The following is a 20,709-nucleotide window of genomic DNA, read 5'->3' as shown; positions in this document are numbered from 1 at the left end:
CTTGAAAACCCAGAAATGGTTGTTCATTTTGTACCCTCAGAAATAATATCCTTCCATTGGCAGGGTAGCGTGGGGTCATCCACTAGCTATGAGAAAAGCTGAACATATGTGGAGCATCAAGGTTTAAAAAAAGAAGCTACCTGAAAATTCTAGAAAAGATTCAGGAATAAATCCTCCTTAAAGCTGGTAATAAAGTGTTGCTAAAGGTTTGGAATTTGGAGAATTTGTGCTTCTAGTTGAAGGAATTGTAGATATAAGATGGCTTCACAGATGCTATATTATAAAATTAGGCTTTGGATTGCTACCTGTATTTTACTTCCAGTTTAATTGTGGCTTCCTTATGCCATTTAAGGGCTTCCCCAGGGGTTCAGCAATACAGAACCCACCTGCAATGCAGGAGCTGCAGGAGACATGGGTTCGAGCTCTGGTCAGGAAGATCCCTTGGAGGAGGGCATGGCAACCCACACCAGTATTTTTGTCTGGAGAATCCCATGAACAGAGGAACCTGGCAGGCTATGGTCCATAGGGTCACAAAGAGTCGAACATAACTGAAGCAACTTAGTTCTCATGCACACATGTATACTATATAATATGAAATATACCTGTACCTTATTATGCTCTTAATCTTGTCAGTAAATATTTTCCATGGTAGTATGCTTTATTATTGGAGAAGGAAATGGCAACCCACTCCAGTACTCTTGCCTGGAAAATTCCATGGATGGAGGAGCCTGGTAGGCTACAGTCCATGGGATTACAAAGAGTCAGACATGACTGAGCGACTTCAATGTCAATGTCAATGCTTTATTATTTTGTTGTAGTTTTTCCTTGAGTGTGAGTAAAGATTATTGTTGATGAAGTCCTTTCTCAGCTCTGATTGCCCAGTTCAAGAAAAAATGTGCCAGTTACCATTCTAATCTGATCCAGGCCACCTGCAGATCACCCTGATTGTTGCTCAGTTACTGAGCTTCTCGTCTGAAGGCCAAGAGTCTTCCCCATTTCTCTGGTACCCACTGCCTGAAAATTTTCTTTCACCAAGTGAACCATTTCTCCATCTATTTCTCCATTTGCTGCTCTGGCAATTTTTTCCCTCGTCTTTGAATTCATACTCCGGATTTTCACTACCTTTTTCTTTGAAAATGTTCCATAAGTTCATTTCTTCCACAAAACCTCTCCCAGTTCACCAGAGCAGTAATAATCCATTTCCCCAACTGAAGTGCCCAAATCCCATGAGACACAACTCAGAAACTTCCAGAGATGATACTTATTATTCAGTGTAAATATTTGCTTGCTTCCTGTACTATTTGCTTTTGCCTCAAACATACCCTTTAGGAGGTGTGTCCTTTCACATATGTGCTCAGTTACAAACTGGGCTACTTACCCATCAGTAGTTCATATCCATGTCTTCCCATTGGAGTCACTGAGGAAACTTTGTAAAAAAAAATACCTAGCTACCTCAGACCCAATTAAATCAGAAAATGTGATTAAAAACAACTGATCTAAAAAAATAAATAAATAAAAATTAAAAATTTTTTTAAATTTAAAAAAAAAACAACTGATCTTAGATGGTTGTGAAGCAGAGTAGAATGTGAGTCAAATTTCTTTTTCCCTCCCATCCTGGGAAGAAGGGGGAAAATTCTGACCGTATATTCTCAAAATATAATGGCAAAAGAAATTTTAAGTATCCTGATGAGTCATATAACTAGAAAGTTAAAGGAAGGTAAGAGCTTATCTTATTCTGGGTCATGGCCATGTCAGTCCAGAGAAATAAAACATTTGCTTTAAATGACAGTCCACTCTTTCTACTCCAATTTTCCGTGACCCACATCTCACCCTCCCCAACCCCTGCTGATGAATAGTAAGGGTCTCTAAAGATTGATCCCATGATTGTGTGAAGTCTGTTGACCTCAAGAAGCATATATTCTAATAAGTCAAACATAAAGGCTACTCTGAGGATTGTATCCGGGTAATGTTATCTTAATTGTACAGATCAGAGTTCCCCAACTCATGTGCTGTTAATGGGTTTCCAGCGTGATGAGATGTTGATCACCCTCAGTCAGTGGGGTAGCCTGGGTCATCCAAGATCCAAGTACTAAAGGCTCTCAACTTGAGCAACCAGATACATTTAACCCAGTGGGAATCAAATGTTATTTTCTGTCTGTTATGAAGGGGAAAAGTTGGGAGGTCCTGGAGAAATACATAGAGACACTCAACATAGAATCTTGAGTGTCTAAAATGAGAAACAACACAGAGCACCAAGCTTTACTCAGTGCAGAAGAAATTCTATACTGCATAAAAATCCATCAGTTATAATTATACAAGATAAAAGCCATAAGCAGCAAAACATCAAATATGGAAAACTAAGAAGTTAATACTAAAGGAATTGTCCCCTGGTGTCACTTGAGTGGAACATTATATTATATTGCTCACAAAGTAATTCCTAATATGATCATACATGAGTACAATAAACTTACAATTGGCAGTCAGTGAACATTGATTGAAAACAAATATTATTGTTTATTTATTTATCATCTCCAAAAGAATGATTTCACATATTTGGATCCATTTTTAGTTCCAGTTCTCAAATTCAAACAGATTAAAATCACATAATTGTGTTTGGACATGAAGAACTGTTTCTCTGGGTTTAATTATCACAAGAGGAAAATGATGTAATGAAAGAAATTCTGGGCATTGTTAAACTTTAATTTCATAAAGTAAGATGTATATCACCATCAAAATAGATTCTCAAAGGCTGTAAGACTTGATAAGGACAAAAAAAAATAAAATACAAGCTTATTAGCATATATATTTATTCATTTAATTCAGGTATCATTTTCCCAGTGATGGCTAAGATATATTCTTGGACTTCTGGGTTTGTAGGTAAGAAACATAGAAATCAGGGAATTTCCCAATGACCTAGTGGTTAGGATTCCAGGCTTTCACTGCTGGGGCCTGGGATTCAATCCCTGGTCAGGGAACTGAGACCCCTCAGGATGTGTGTTGTGGCCAAAAAAAAAAAAAAAAAGAAACAGAACATAGAAATCACTTTATGTTGAGAACACAAATTGTCTCAGTAAGCAAGAATAGAGAAATTTACCTAGAGAAGTCAATAATGGTATATGAAAAGTTCTCTGATGAGTTCAAATATCTTAAAAAATATCCATAACATGCACAAAAGACAGAGGAAATTTCATCTAATGAAAGGCAAACAGAAATGTATGATGCAAACCAAAGAGAAAGAACTTTTTAAAGGATTTACTAACCTGCTCTTTAAAGTACAGGATGGAGAAGAATCAGCCTATGGCCACAAAAGCAGAAAAATGTGAAAAACAGGAGCAGACTGAGAGAGAGCAGTAAAATATCAACACCCTTTTTTTCTTTCTCTTTGTCAAAAAGAATGAACTCGAAGCAGAAAAGGTATAGTTTTGTTTTAAACAAGGTCAGTATAGAGGGTTGGAATGGAAGTCCAAGAAAGTAAAAAACAAATAACAAACAAAAACAAAGGCCATTTTGTGAAAAATTCAAGTTTCTGGGTCTAGTGAATTATAATCCAACTATTTGCAAATAGATTTGTTAAATCCCTGTCAATATTCCTGGTGGAAATATGGAGAATGGGAAAGTGTCAGAAAACTAGAAAAAGGCAAAAGTTGTCTGAGTGTTATTTGGTTCAAAAAATCAAATGATCTCTGTTTGTGAAGTAACTCCACTTCAGCTTAGTCGCCAAGGGTAGTTGTGATGGTTCTGTAAACAAACCAGGGAGCAGAGTTCTGAATGGGTAAATTAATGTATGTTTCAGTCAACCCTGACGTGAGGACTGTCCAGGCACAGAAGTTCAGGTTTCAAGGACTAACTCTATAAGCGCTAATGTTTCTTGAGTTTTATATTTTATCTACTTCTTAAATAGTTCTTATTTCAAGTCAATATACTGCAAGGTTTTTCTTTTTAAATTTTTATCTGTTTATGTGTTTGTTTAGTTCTTGGCTACACTAGGTCTTGTTGCTGTTCTCATGCTTCCTTTATCTGTGGTGAGTGGGGGCTGCCCTCCAGGTGCAGTGTGTGGGCCTCTCATTGCAGTGGCTCCTCTTGTTTCAGGGCACGCAGGCTTCAGTAGCTGTAGCATGTGGACTCAGTCGTTGTGGCACATGAGCTTTGTTGCCCCTTAGCATGTGGAATCTTCCTAGACCAGGGAGTAATCCCTTGTCCCCTGCATTGGCAGGCAGATTCTTAACCATGGGGCCACCAGGGAAGTCCTGTAAGGTCTTTCTATATATCCTTCTGCTGCTGCTGCTGAGTCGCTTCAGTCGTGTCCGACCCTGTGGGACCCCATAGACGGCAGCCCACCAGGCTCCTCTGTCCCTGAGATTCTCCAAGCAAGAACACTGGAGTGGGTTTCCATTTCCTTCTCCAATGCATGAAAGTGAAAAGTGAAAGTGAAGTCGCTCAGTCGTGTCCGACTCTTTGCGACCCTATGGACTGCAGCCTACCATGCTCCTCCGTCCATGGGATTTTCCAGGCAAGAGTACTGGAGTGGGGTGCCATTGCCTTCTCCGAAATATCCTTCTGGGAGCAGTCTAATTAAATTTACAGATGATAAAATGCTGGTATCTTACGTACTTGTAAAATTGATGGCAATCTGTACAAATGAAGTAGCCACAGAACCATGTGACTTGACCAGTTCTTCTGCCTTCTCCATGAAGCCAGGAGAAGGTATATTTTGCCTTAGCCTCCTTTTCTAGAGAGGGTCCTGCATACACTGGCTTGAATAGAGCTTCTACCCGACTAAGTGATAAGACCACCTCTGGGGGTTGGGGGACAGCTCACAGTAACAGGACTTGGTGGCTGACTGGACTTGTCAAAACTAGGACACAAGACAGGACCTAGGTTATAGGAAAAGACAGAACATTAGTCTGGGGATCTATTGAATGTATTAAGCTCCCCAACTGTCTATTGCCAGCACCATCCTCTGAAAACCATTGGTCAAATCATGTCACTCTCTCTTCAAAACCTTCTTGTGTCTCTGTTCTGAGTCGCTAAACTCCTAGTCCCTTCCTTGCCCAGCCCGGCCCACGTGTCACCTCTCTGCCCTTACCTCCTCCCACACTCTCTGCTCCAGTGTACTGGCCTCCTTGCTCGTTCTAGAATGAATCAAGCGTGTTCCTTGTATCCTGTCCTTGCTGTTCCCTGAGCCTGAACTGCTTCTCCCAGATGATCCCATGGCTCCTCCCTCATTTCATTCAAGTCTTTGTTCCAAGTTACCCCAGACGGGCCTTCCCAGACTCTCCTCTATTTAATCTGCAGCCCCACCCCCACCAGGCCACCCAGAAGTCCCTCACCCCTTTCCTGCTTTATTTTACCCCATTGCACTTCCATGAGGTTCCTATCTGCAATTCCTTGTTGATTTTGTCTGTTGTCTGTCTCGCCCCTCTCAAATCTGAGCAGGCATGTTCTATTTTGTTCACTGCCGTATGCTTAGAGTCTAGAACAAGACCTGGCACATAGTAGGCATTCAAAACATATTTGAAGAATAAATGAATAAATATTCAGTTGGTCCAAACCCCAAAAAGCAATTAGTACCAGACATGCAGACTTAATCATACAGGAGAAGAATGCAAAGAGTGATGGTACCAGCGAAGGGTGCAAGGGGACCTCTAAGCCCCTTCCAGTGCTGAGATTTTGACCTAAGTATTAGATACATATACTTGAAAAACATGTTTTATGGACAAAGGTGTTTGGGAAATGCTATGTGAACCCACCTTCTTGGATATTCACAATGAAGATCAATAATTTGAAGGATCCGAAAATGTAATACACATGTAATAGTTAGGGTTGTTCAGAAAAACAAAACCCTGACTAGTATAGATTTTGGTACCCAGAGTGGTTCAAGAGGAATAGAATCTTACAGATGGGTTTTCTGAATTGGTCTAGGCTGTCTGGGATTGGCTGTCTGGTTTGATTAAAGATGCTAATTATTTTCATTAATAACTGGAGCACTGATGAGTCCAAGTGGTGTGATATGGCGATAGTTCTATGCCAAATATCAACACTGGATACTCCTAACCAAATACCTTTAAGAGACAAGTTTCTGGGTACCCACGTATATAATCCCTTCAATTTTTTTTTTCAAACTAACAAATCTAATGAGATTGGCTGTTTACTCCTAATGTTGCTGGACAAAGTGGGAAAAGAAAAGAAGGACCTAAAGGATTCTAATTTCCAGCTCAAGTTCTGTATAAATGACCTGAAAGCTTCTATGTCTGCCCTGAAAAAGACTCATTTCCTGTAGCTGCAAAGCTGAGATTCCTGAAAACCAAGCCCAGAATCTCATCCTGCTAGTGGCTGAATTACAAAACAATTGAATTCCCAACACTGGAGAGTATCTCCTACTAAAGTGAGGGCATTGATTGGAAAGGAATGGGATCCTGAAAATTGGAATGGAGACATATGGGAAGCCTCTGATAAGCTGGGGCCATTGAACCCCTCATTCTGATGCGTCTTCTTTGCCACTAGAAGCAGTTTCTCTGCCTAGCAAAATACCATAGACTGAGTGTCTTAAATATCAGAAATCTATCTCCTCACAGTTCTAGAGGTTAGTCCAGGGTCAAGATATCAACAGGATTTCTTCTGAGGCCTCTCCCCTTGGCTTTCAGATGCCCACCTTCTTGCTGTGTCCCCACATGGCCTTTTCTCTGTGCTCACGTAAAGCTGATGTCTCCTTGTGTGTCTTTTTATAAAAACACCAGTCAGATTGGATTAGAGCCCACCATAATGGCTTCATTTTAACCTGATCACTCCTTTAAAAGGTCTATCTGGCAATACAGTCATACTCAGAGGTACTAGGGAATTACAAACTCAATATATGAGTGTGAAAGTGAGAAGTGTTAGTCCCTCTGTCTGACTCTGCACGACCACATGGACTGTAGCCCATCAGGCTCCTCTGTCCATGGACTTCTCCAGGCAAGTATACTGAAGCCATTCCCTTCTCCAGGGGGTCTTCCTGACCCAGGGATCGAACCCAGGGCTCCTGCATTGCTGGCAGATTCTTTACGGTCTGCGCCACCAGGGAAGCCCAATATGTAAATGGGGGGCACGATTTAGCCTCTAACATTGCACTTTTAAAAGTTTAACTTTACTAGAATTCTGTGTTTCACAAGCACATTTGATTTTAGCACCTTTAATTCACACTTAATTACATATCAAGAATAATGCTCCTTAGTTTGAATTTATCTTACCAATGACCTAGATTTTTATAGCAATATCAATAATTTTATACAATATATAAAACATAAGACAAAAATAGAGAATTTATATTATATGTAATATATTTAATGTTTATATAGCAATATAAAAATAAAAATATTCTTAATAATAAAACATTATTGACAAACCACTTTTATCCATGTGATTTGATTCCACCTTCTATGAGATATACAAGTCAGATATTGTTATCCCTACTTAATGAAACAGATTAAATGAAACTCAGAATGGCTGATACTTACCTAGGTCATAGAGGTAGTAAATGGCTTCTCATATTATTGACTTCTTCCTTGTGATACAGCTTTCCAATACTATATAATACCCATCCTCCTTTAACAATAGAACATGGCTCTCACTTCAGATCAAGACATATTTGAACAGGGATTTTACCACTGGAATCAGTCATCCTGGTTGCAAATCTGCCTTCATGCTTACTGACTATGTCATCTTGGAAAAGTAATTTAACACCTCTGTGTCTCAGGTATGACATAGACAACAGTATTAATCTAAGGTGGGGGGGGGTCTTAAGAGGATGAAATGAGTTAATTCATGAAAAGTACTTCAAACATTACCTAGCACATACTAAACGCTCAATAAATGTCAGTTATTACTATAGACACTGACAAAGACCCTGTTGCTAGGAGAGATTAAAGGCAAAAGGAAAAGGGGGCGATAGAGGATGAGATGGTTCGATTGTATCACTAACTCTGTGGACGTGAGTTTGAGCAGACCTGGGGGACAGTGAAGGACAGGGAAGCCTGAGTGCTACAGTCCATGGGGCTGCAGAGAGTCAGACATGGCTTAATGATTAAACACAGCACATTACTGTGGAAATGTAAGTGACTGGTTTTGATAAACAAACAACATCCTATCACATGGATATAATATAATGGATTCAGCCATTTCCCAACTGAGTCCAGTTTTTGCCATCTGTTTCCCTTCTCAAAAACAAAAAAATGAACAACACTTGGAGCTTAAAAGAATCCCGAGTGCCATGATGGCACGGATGCCTGGAATGAAGAATTCCCAAATACCTCCTGGGCCTGAGCAGGCTCCAGCAGTGAGCGTGGTGGCCTGATGGTCCTTCTGAGGTCAGCAGACTTGGTGTGGAAGTCTCCTAAGAACAGGCCATCTCATGGGACTTTGAGTATTTCCTGCCCGTGATCAGCAACATCTCCTCTTGCAGTATTTTGGCAGGTTTGTCCTTGTTCCCGGCCAGAATCAGGAAGTTCAGAAGCACATGAAAACAAACAATACATTGAAAGGCTTCTCTCAAATTATTCAAAGTTCAAGAAAACAAGAAATTATTCAGCAATATTGGGACATGGTATTTTATCTTATTAATTACGTTTCTTCTCATTAACATACCCATCCTTTTCTTTACAGTCAATGCTTTTCTTGGCATTAATTTCCATGAGACTTTTTTTTTCTCAAAGTGTATTTAGGTATGAGAAGTGATAGGGTGTCACTATATTTTGCAAAAATTTGCAGGCATTTTTGTGACCAGAGCTATCTTGTCCTCTGTGCAATTTTCAAATTATATTTTGATATTAATATCAATCTTAAGAATTACCACTGTTCTTAAGTTCAGCATGATTTTTTCTTAAAAATCTCTTCCCTTCATTTCAATGATCATAACTGGATCAACTGCAAGCCAACACTATAAAGTGCTACTTTTCAAATTTTTACTTATCATTTAAGATCATCTAAATATTGGCTTCTTAATAAAATCTTCTCAGTTTCCCAAATCCAGATGATGTCCAAAGGACTCTGCTGCTATTTCACACTACTGTCACTCAGCTAAATCCAATGGACTTTTTTCAACCATCATTTCACTTACACCTTCAGCAAGATCTCTCTGAAAACCATTCCCTCTCTCTTGAATTACTCTTTTCCAAGACAAAGTGAGCTTCTGGATTTCTTCCCACCTTTACGGCTATCTCTTCTCCTTTATAGACCTCTCCTCCAGCAAGATACTAAATGTTAGGGTTGCTTAAACCTGCATGCCAAGCCTTATTCATTCATCACTTCATTTCCTGGACATGTGTATACATGCCCATAGTTTTATTTGATGTATAAATTTATATCTCCATCCCAGACATTCCCTATGGGTCTAGACCCATACTGCCTACTTGACAGTTTTGCTTTGAAATCCCAGCAATACTTAAACTCAGAGTAGCCAAAGTTGATCACATGAACTTCTCCCAAATCTGGTCCTTTTAAAATTCCCCTTTTCTGTGGTTAGCACATGAATCATCCAGTACGAAAGCCAGAAATCTATGCATTATCTTGAATACTTCCCTCTCGCTCAGACCTGCCAGGCAGTTCTCCCTGCTACACACTCTAAAATCTATTCACTTCTCTTCTAGGACCACTACTGTACCCCAAGTCACCATTCTCCTCACCTGAACTACTACAATGATCTCCTAACTAGTTGTTCTTGCCCCTTCCAATCAGTCTCTGTTATTCACCCAAAATGGTTTTTTTCAACATGAAAATCTGATTACATCATCTTCCCCTTAAAATTGTCCTATCACTTCCTAATTCTCTTGGAATAAGGTTAAACTCCTTAACCTGTCCTGCAAAGCCCTGACACCTCTCCAACCTCATTTTGCCTGGGACGCACCACATCCACTTTGTTATTTCTAGAATATGCAAGGCCTTGTTACAGGAGTTCAGATATGCCATCCTCCTGCAATAAACTTTTAGACTCGCAGGCCTGTCTGCCTGGACTGCTGCACTCAGGGCACTCATCTAATGTGTGAGCTAATCAGGATACTTTTGAATGTGAAAGGGGCGATATTACTAAATACAGCAGGCAAGACCACAGGCCTAAATCAAGATTCTCCAGGGCAAATCGAGACATGTGTTCACCTTAAATTAACTACTGTTCATTCTTCAGATCTCCAAACAAATGTCACCTCCTCAAGGAGGCTCATAACAACCTCCCTAACAAAGGGAAGTTCATTACTCTTGACATCAGTATATCTCCTCTTTGTTCCACTACCCAAAGTTGCAACTTTACATTTATGCATAATTGTTCTGTAATGGCCCCTCTAATAGATTGCAAACTTCATGAGGTCAAAATTCTTCCCAAGGTTCTTCACCATTGTATTGCCTGCCAAAAATATCATGTCTTATAAATATCATTTATCAAATGAAGGACATGAATGACTCCTCTTTGAGAACTTCCTTTATCTGTGATTGATACAACCAACCATCCAGTCATGCAAGACAGAAATCTACAAATCATCTGTGATACCTTCCTCTCCCTCAGCCCTAGGATTCAGTCCCTCCGTGTCCATTTTCTTTGTGGCCTCATCTCTCTCCTCCTCCTTCTCTTCCTTTTCCCCAACCTCTCCTGTTGTAGTTTTTTTCCCAGAAAGCTAACACACATTAGATATGAAGGACATCACCTCCTATTGATAGGAGGTTTCTGAATATAATGTTGCTAATTTAAATTATTTGCCTGTACCCACAGAAATTTGCTTACTGAAGACCTGGTATGAAAGTCTAAATCACAGCTTCAATCACTGTTCTAAAATATGAAGTTCTTTTAAATGTAAAATTATATTAAAATTTCAAATTGGACATCAACTAATTCTCTTTCAATTCTACTAATTGACGCATTTTTACAGGATTACTATGAAGTCATTTTAGACCCAGAGATATCCAAGTTATTTCTCCATATAAAATCATAAAACCTCATGACACTTCTGAGAGTGGGATCCAAACCCAAATATCCCAGTCTCACTAAAAGTTAGATTCCTTCTGGCTTACATATTTACTCGTTTCTATGAATCTCTTCTATTAGACTATTAATTATCTGAAAGCCAACATAACATCTTCGCTACCTTTAGTTTTCCTTTTCCCCACCTATTCCCCAATACTCTGTATAATGTTTTGCATACATATTTATTGAAATGAACTGAATTAATCTAAGGTCTTCTCAGAGCCTACTCTAGAATTGGCCCCTTTGTTGAAACACTGACCCAAAAGTTCTACCACCCTACAAGATACCTGGCTCTCCAGTGGAATCTAGACTCCGTGTGGTCTAACCTGCATCACTGGGGACTCGTGGCATCTCATGCTAAAATCTGAGGCTCCACTGTTTGTCCTGGGCTTGTAGTACTGGCATGAAGCATTGGGATTCAGCTTTCGTTCAGGACACAGCCTTGGTACTGACTTCCATTAACCCTGACCTGCCCAGCAGAGAGAGGAGAAACACACCCAGAAGGATCAAGGAAGCTATGAATAACATCATCAATGAACTGACTGGTCCTTGTTGTGGGGGCTGGAGGCACTACCTCTGCACCGTGGTGGATTAGAGAGCAAGGACTTCCGAGGCCAAATGGCTTCTGATCCCAGTTCAGTTGACTTACAAACTCTATATTCCTTGGCACAATGGGGATGTTACACACACCTGCCTCAGGCGGATGTTATGAGAACTAAACCAGTTCCTACATGTACAGTCCTTAAAACAGTTCCTGACTTTAAAATTCTCCTAAATAATACCTACTATTCTGGGGGAGGACACAGGAATCTTAGAACAGTAACAAAATGATGATAATAGTTACTGGGGTTTTTTGAGAACCTGTGATGTATCAGGCATTGTGAGTGTATGTTATTTATTAAAAAGCAACAAAATTTACTTTGGTGACATTCTGAAGATAAAGAGCATGATCCCAGAAATAAGTGAATAATGTACACACTTACACTAGTGTTTTCGTTACTTAAGGCAGATCCAGATCATGGATTCCCTAAAATGACTCCTCAGATTATTCCCCTTCTTTTCAATCTTTGAGAGAATACATGATTTTTGTGTTCTTTTCAGTCTTGTTATTTTTTTTTAGGAGCTTCTTGGAATTCTCTTAAGACATTCCTGCTGCTTCTTGTTCAATATCCCTTTTTATTAGCCTCCTGTATTCCTAGAGATTGTAACTTTTCCCCTCATTTTCCCTCTGTAAAACCATGAAGCTGAAAAATATCTAGTCTGAGCTAAAACATACCATAGCCATGCTAGAACATAAAAACACTGCTATTTGTATATTCATTTTCACACCATTTAAGTCCCAAAATGTTCATTTGTCACAAAATATTTAATAATTCTAAACTAAAGTTGCAGGGTAATACAGTTAGGCAATAGAATATTGACTCTAACTTCGTGAAATTCCCCTTTGTTTGATTTTGACATGAAGTTCGAAGTTTTTTAGAAGAGAAGAGAGAAAGAACTTTTTTTTCACACATAAAGAAAACTTTATATTGTTCCTTGTGCCAAAAGCGTGGTTTCTGGACAACTAACTCCTGGTCCCTCTCTTTCCTACACACAAAGCTCCCTCAGCAGTAGCCCAGAAATGCACAATTAGTGCAACAGATCACTGGACAGGTTCTGAGTAACAGACAGCCTCACTCAAGAAAGTGAAGCAGAAGATAAAACCTCTGGAAGGGAATCTTCGGTTTCATCAGCCACCTTGGATCTCCTGTGAGCTCACAGTCCTCAGAACAGTCCTCTCTGCCTGACTTATCTAAACTGGCTGCCTGTCGCATGCCATCAATCTGTGCAGTGATTAAATTGCCCAACCTTTCTCCTCTGTTTGGCTAGATCGATGTCTTAGGAGCAATAATTCACTTTGCTAATTGAGATAGTCACCAGGGCTGAGGCAGTGCAGCCTGTTGAAGTGCTGGTGTGAGATTCGTGGACCTGGGTTCTCTCTGCCTTTGTCTGGCAAGTGGGCGGCAGTGACATGAGTTAGAAATATCTAAGGAAGTTCAGAGGAGTACCTTGCACGAGCGCATCTTCTCTCCTGCCGTGTTTGGGCTGCTCAAGAGCATCTTTTGGACCCTACCACCATCTCATCTTCCCTGTTCATTGCGATGCCCTATAAACATCTGTCCTGGGTTCCTGCAGCTGGGCTCATTATCTTTTTCATTCATCTTAGACGCAATAAGAGCACAGTAGCTACTGCGCTGTCACTTTCCTACCTGTTTTCCCCACCCTGAGATGACCTTGACACCAAGACTGGGGCCGGAGTCTGGTTCTCGTCATATGGCCCGTGTTTCAGCCACTGTAAGTTGTCATCGCTGTCAGAGTCTCCACCCTCTTTCCCAGTTACATAAGAGGCCACATAATGTCTGCTCCCTCCCAAGCTTTTATTAAACAGAGACAGCCTGGGAAGCCAAGTGGGCAAGAGGTCCATCCCGGAACCACGTCCCCTGGGAGGGTGAGTAGCTGTCTCAGCTCCCTGCCCATGTTGGCAGCTTTAAATACCCGAGGACGACATGTTATGTTTTCAGCCTGAAGGGGCAAAAGAGAAGCAGCCCTTTCAAAATAAGAATTCCCCTGCTGTTTGTTTCATTTTGGAACACAATAAGAACAGACCGAGGACACGACTCCAAGCTGTCAACGCTTCCTCCACTGCTTCCACAGCACCTTTCGTTTGCCAGAAGAAAAAAAAAGTTGCTTCAGTTAAACAAGGGTCTCATGAATAGTTAAAATAATTGTTTAGCTTGGATATAAGGCCTTAGGTAAACAGATAATTGCTTGAGACTATGGGTCAGTAAAAGCAATGCAGCAGGACACCACGCGACCTGTTCCTCCGACCGGTGGCCTCTGCTCCTGCAGGGACCATTGTCACGGAATCATTTCTCTCTTCCCAAGAGCATATTGAAGCAATTTAATATCAGAAGGGGTTCCTGAAAGCAGGGAGAAGGAGCAAGGCCTTTCTATATAAGAAATTATACTGAGAACATTCATTTTACCCCATTCAAGCTTTGCTTCAATAAAACCCTCAAGATACCTCTTTGGTTTGTATTTAACTTTTCATGTTGAAAAATTCCTGAAATGCATGGTTGGCCAACGTACAGTCGTCCTGACTCTTAGTATTTTTAACAGGATTTTATCCTTATTTTAAAGCAATGATCTATTACACCTAATAGCCGTTGTTAGGTTTATGAGTATCTGCTTCCCAGGTTGTAATTGTAGTTACAGCCAGAATAACCATTTAACAGAATCTTTCAAGTGTGGGTTCTGTAGCTTGTTGTTGTTGCTGTTGATTTGTTTGTTTGGGTATCTTTGCTATCAACGTATTTCATTGTTATTTGTCTCTTTTTCTCAGAAGTGGGATTGCATCATGAAAAAATTATCTTAATTAAGAAGGAAAGAATATGAAAGTGGCTCAGTCATGTCTGACCCTGCGACTTCATGGACTATACAGTCCATGGAATTCTCCAGGCCAAAGAGCTTGAGTAAATTAGTTGCCAGGTCATTTGAGTTCTGCTGAATAATATTTTTAATAATTGCATTCCATTTTCTTACTTAAAAATAATAGATGTGTTGTTGATCCAGGGCAGGATTTGGTTGTCTTATTCATACAGTCCATTTCCACTGAAGTGCTATTTGAATAAACATCTATCTGATTGAATCTCAAATTCACCAAGGGGCTAGATTCCCTGGTATTTAGTTTCCAGGAATCATGATGAATATATACTTGGTTTATGGGCAAAAACAATCAGAGCATACATTATGCAATAAGAAGTTAATGCTTAACTCTTTATACAAGTTTTTTATCCTGATACTATAGAAGGATGGTTGATTAAGAACATGGGGTTTGGAACCAGTTCTGAGTTTAAGCACAAACTCTCCACTCACTAGCTCTGAGCACAGACAAAATATCAAATTTGGCCTCAGTTTCCTCATTGGTGAATGGTATAATAATAATATTAATAGCTTCTTCGATGAGTTGTTGGGTAGGTAATATGAGACAATGCATGAGAAATGCTCAGCACAGCATAAGTATTCAATAGCGTTAACTATCATCGTTATTCATTATTTTCAATAACATTAACATGTTATTTTTCAGGCACTGATAATTTCCTCACAACAGTCCTATGAGATGTGGGAAAATGCTACATAATACAAATTTAAATATTAAAAAATTGGACCTCGAAGTAGTTATTGATTAGCCCAAGGTCACCCAAGATGGCAAAATGCTAATCCTCTCGGTAACAGGAGTTTCCTGATCCTAGCTTATCATCCCCTTTTTACACACTCTGCCACCTGGTGCTGTCTCCTCACAGTTTCTCTAAATCTAAAGTCTTAGAGAATAATGGGTCATCTCTGCCTTAGACTTTCAGATGGACAAATGGAATAAACTCTGGCAGAGGCTTCAAAACCCACAATGATATTAGAAATTTTCTGGGAAAATAATACCATCAGAACTACAAAAGTAGGAGGCACTGTTTGGTAAAACTGAGAAGAAAATACTAATGAAGAAGTGAATTCTGATTGATGAGCCTGAAACCCATAGGAAAAGCCCAAAAGGATGACATAGTAGGTAAACAAATCCACAAGCCCAGCCAGCTTTCCACCAAATGAAGACAGTCTCATCTCTGCATAGGTTTTCAAGTGTGTCTTACTGTCACTCATAAAATATAAATTCATTTAAACGCAGTGCTGAATTTGTTGTATAATTTTAACATGGGGGTGTCTATGACTTTTTTAACTTTAGAAACCAGGTGTGTACACTTCATAGGGCTAAAAATCAATGGTATCGAGGAAAGATCTTTGCCTATGAAGCTGAACAACCTAGATTTAAGGACTAACCCTGCTAATTGTAAGCTTAAAGCACCATAAATTCAGGCAGTCAAAGTCAATAGACAAATGGATAAAGAAGATACAGTATATATACACAGTGAAACATTACTCAGTCATAAAAAAGAATGAAATTCTGCCACTGCAACAACGTGGATGGACCTAGAGAATATTATGCTCAGTGAAATTAGTCAAACAGAAAACCGCAAAAACATTTGATATTACTTATGTGTGGAATCTAAAAATTAACAAATGAATATATATAGCAAAACAGAAAGACTCACAGATACAGAAAACAAATTTTTAGTGGTTACCAGAGGGGAATAAGAAGAGGAGGGGGCAAGATGTGGGTATGTGATTAAGAGAAACAAACTGCTATGTATAAAGTAGAGAAGGAACAAGGATCACTGGGAATTATTGTCATCATCCTATAACAACATTTAAAACAGTATAATCTATTAAAAACACTGAATCACTATACTATACACCTGAAGCTAGTATGATATTGTAAAAACAACTATACTTCAATAAAGAATAATGAAGTTTAAAAATAAATAAATTCAGTCTACTAAATGCCTTTAAGGGGCCTGAGACCTGAGCTGGGACCAGTAGGGTAAGATAGCAGTCCACCCTCTTTTCTGAGCCTCTGTTTTCTCATCTATAAAATAAGAGGAATAATAGTGGTTCTCCTTACAAGGTTATTGTGAAGATCCAAAGAGAGAAACAAGAAAATAAATGTACTGTAATGTCTGTGAAAGTGTTTTGTAAACTCCTTAGAGAGTTATAAAGATGTTGAAGACAACCCGAAGAGAGAAAAACTCTTCATGTTTTGCCAGTGGTTTTCGTATAACTATTGACCATCTACCCCAATGAACTTATCAAATGCTAGCATTCTCTTGTTTAATGCCAGATTATATTCATTATATTCATATTTTGAAATGTACTTTTCCATCCTTTCCCTCCTCCTCCCACTTTGCTGTATTCTGTAAATTGTGACATTCTTTAATATCAATATGGCACTACAACATCAGATTATACAAACCATTAAGGAAAGCATCAATATAAAATTCAAAGCAAGAATTGCCCAAGGGCTCACAGCTTGCAATTCATAAGCCGATGTATACACAAGGCCCATCTGTGAGGAATATTTTAAACAGTCAGTCACATGAATTATAACTGATGGAGATCTCGCCCAGGCCCTGGTAAACTCCAGGAGTTAAGGAGAGAAGATTGTTCCTCCTCTCCATTCATAGGCAGAGGCCCTGGTACCACCTCATGTCCAGGAAAGAGTGGTTTATGGAAGTGGACCCATTACTCCTGGGACTGAAACCTTCCCCAGTTCAAATCTTTCAGAAATATATTGGGTCTCATGTGTTTTTACCTCTCCTCTGATTTCATGTTATACGTACTAATTGGTGGATTTGGTCTTTATATCTATTCTAGTCAATAGAAGACATTCACTTAGAGTCTGCTAAATACCAGACAACACACAAAGCACTATGGAGAAATGCAGAACACAAATTATGATCCCAGCTTTGCTGGTGTGCAGAAGGAAGTAAAACCAGCATTTATTTGCAGGCAGCAAGTGTTATTTTAGATTATCCAGCCAATGGCACCTTGAAGTGAGGCAACTGAGGCTCAGAGAAATAAAGTTTCCAATATCACACAACTAGCAAGTGTCTGAGCTAAGTTTATCCAAGGTCTACCTTGTTCTAATGTTGCTGAAGCTGAAGCTCCAATACTTTGGCCACGTGATGTGAAGAGCTGACTCACTGGAAAAGACCCTGATGCTGGGAAAGACTGAAGGCAGGAGGAGAAGGGGACGACAGAGGATGAGATGGTTAGATAGCATCACTGACTCAATGAACATGAATTTGAGAAAGTCTAGAGATAGTGAAGGACAGAGGAGCCTGGTGGGCTACAGTCCTTGGAGTCACAAAGAGTCAGACATGACTTAGTGACTGAACAACAAGTGAATAAGTACTAGAAACTTTTAGCACCCGCGAAGGTGGTGCTAATGGTAAAGGATCTGTCTGCCAATGCAGGAGACATAAGAGACATGGGTTCAATCCCTGGGTCAAGAAGATCCCCTGGAGGAGGGCAGGGCAACCCATTCCAGTATTCTTGCATGGAGAAGAAGAAGCTTGGCTGGCTGCAGTCCAGTCGGTTGCAAAGAGTTGGATGCTACTGAAACGATTTAACACTAGAAACTTTATACATTGAGTGTCTAAAGTACTAGGAGCTCAATGGGCCCTGGCAGATTCTAAGGCAGGTCAAATGATACAACCTGAGAAGCAAAGAAGGTGGTTGCCAGTCAGAGAAAAAAACAACTCTACTGGACCAAGAGAAACAGAACTGTGGGTAATTAAAACTTCCAATTCGAATAAACGCTCTAATCCCAGCATGCTATTTGTCCTCCAGATTAAGATGCTTCATCTTTATGGCAATAGGAAAAATAAAAAAAACTATGGGAACTTTGTAAATTACCAAAATGTTCACAGACCTATAGATATAAAGGCGCGCTGCTTCACTGGTTAGAATATTGCCAAGTCCATTACGCTCAGCATTCATTAAACATCCCTTTCAATAGCGCTCTCTTAAAGTGAATGGAATCGTTTTTCTCCTGATATTTGGTGTTGGTTCCAGTGACATAAGTGGGTAAGAGAATTTACAGAGGAAAAGTGAATACACTTGGCAACGTTTTCAAACATTTGTTTGGATTTTGTTTTCTAGGAGATGTACGACTGAGGGGTCAGACGGGGGTTCCTGCTGAACGCCGCGGCTCCTACCCATTCATCGACTTCCGCCTCCTTAACAGTGAGTAATCAAGTGTACCTGGAAAGGAACAAACGTTTCCTTTAAAAAAAAAAATTCTCACTTCCCTCTGAACTTCAAAACCCTCGGAGGTCTGCCTTCCTTCCTCTGTGTCTCCCCTCCCAATTGCAAATTAACCCTTGGTCTTTAGATTTCCTTCAAGCCATTCAGCCCAGCCCTACCTCTCAGAGCTTGGGCGGCAGTGGGGTGTCCAATGAAGTCATGTCAGCTTGAAAAATGTAAATCTTCCAAACTGTGAAGCCCTATACAAGGAAACGATTCCCTCTACTATCCAGGACTTTCTCTCCACCTTCAGCCAGGACTAGACCAGATGAGATTCTATTTTAGACCAGATGAGATTCTATTTTATTTTTAAAACTCCACAAGGAAACCTATACTATTCTACCACTGCCCTTAGTAACCATCCATTATCTTATTTCCCTTCTTTATCTAATCTAAGTCTCTGAGGTCCCTTCTTGCACTCCTGGTAGAACTCTTCACCATGGCAAAGTCCTTTCAGTCTATACTTCTGCCGCTTCCTCCATTGTGACTACTTAAGAAGTTCATTTATTGCTACCTTTCCACTTTCTATTTTATTCCTCTTTTGGAGATTTGCTCAACCTCTGGTTCATAATTCTCTTAATCTCAGGTTCCTCTGGAAACCCAAACCAGTAACAGTCACCACTCCAGGTTTCATGTCTTTTATTACCATCACCCTTCACTTGGGACTTGGGGGTAGGGAATGAAGAAAAATGAGTGTATTTCACAACTTACTGCAAGGTTTTCAGTATTTGGTTCTCATATCACTTCCCATCCATAAATTTCAAAGTGCTGGGTTGTACCCACAAAGTATTACTTTTCTTTGGCATAAACAAGTTTAACTCAAGATGTAATTTGATTTATCTTGACCCCTGAAAATTACTAGAAGAAACTGGAACTTGCTATTTCTGATCCTTAGATCCTCCCAAGATCAATGAAGGATGGACATGAGTGTATTTCTCCTGGCTTATTCACCTCCCATATCAGTGTGTAATATCTGTTTTTGCAGTTCTTTCAGAGACAGAGATTTGGAGTAACTCTTTTCATACTAGAGACAACCTCCCTCACCCATTCCCCCAAAACTGCATTTTAGAGGCTAGAATCCGAGTCACTAGACTGATGCAGTTTTGGTCACAGGCTGTGAGGCGCTCCGACAGTGTCTCTTATTGTTGCTGTTGTTGTTTAGTCGCTGTTGTGTCTGACTCTTTGCAACCCCTTGGATTGTAGTATGCAGGCTCCTCTGCTCATGGGATTTCCCAGCCAAGAATACTGGAGTGGGTTGCCATTTCCTCCTCCAAGGGATCTTCCTGACCCAGGGATCAAACCCACATCTTCTGCTTTGGCAGGCAGATTCTTTACTGCTCAGCCACCAGGGAAGCCAACAGTGTCTCTTAACCCCTCCTTATAACCCTGAATGGGTTGTTCCAGCTACCCATGGAAGTTACCCCTTGAGACAGCCTCTAACCTCTATGGATTTCCAGGTCCCAGCCATATGGCTTCACCAAGGAGTATGGGGATGAGCAAGGGCCTGATTTACTGTCCCATGTAGACCAGGACCCTCAACAGCACCACATTCTGAGGGTTAGAGACAAAAAATAACCAAAAAGCCTCTTTTCAGTAGTAAATGAGATGTTATGTCATGGGTTCTAATATACAGCATGAACAAATTAGGAAAATAGGAGACATTTCCCCCTATAATTCCAAGGTTCCAAATGATAAAGTCTTTTTTAAAATTTATTTATCCTAGTATTAATGAGCAACCTCAACTGCTACGAATGGTTATCTTTGCAGGTGGAACTATGGAATTTTAACTGTCTACATCTTAGGCTTCTGTAACACTTGGATTTTTCAATACATTCTTTTACTTTTTAAGCTGAAAAAAGTTGGAATGTAGAAAAAATGTCAACAGAAAATCAATGTAAATACTATTTCACTGTTATATTATTCACAATATAATAGATCATCTGTAACCCGGTGCTTTCCTGTCATCCCTCTGCTGCAGATCCTCCAGGAAC

General features: G+C 39.9%; 1 protein-coding gene across 3 annotated transcripts in view; it reads left to right on the top strand.

Moving 5' to 3' along the window:
* Positions 1–20,709, top strand: part of PDE7B (phosphodiesterase 7B) — a 346,524-nt gene that overhangs the window by 238,937 nt on the left and 86,878 nt on the right. For all 3 annotated transcript variants that reach the window (XM_070461610.1, XM_070461611.1, XM_020881080.2), the window contains one exon: positions 18,575–18,658. In XM_070461610.1, coding sequence (XP_070317711.1) covers positions 18,575–18,658 — 84 coding nt within the window. The remainder of the gene's footprint in view (positions 1–18,574; positions 18,659–20,709) is intronic.

The sequence above is a fragment of the Odocoileus virginianus genome, chromosome 34, assembly GCF_023699985.2.
Source record: "Odocoileus virginianus isolate 20LAN1187 ecotype Illinois chromosome 34, Ovbor_1.2, whole genome shotgun sequence".
NCBI classification, from domain to species: Eukaryota; Metazoa; Chordata; class Mammalia; order Artiodactyla; family Cervidae; genus Odocoileus; species Odocoileus virginianus.
The sequence above is the reverse complement of the archived record's forward strand: the minus strand, read 5'-3'. Positions and strand labels throughout refer to the sequence as shown.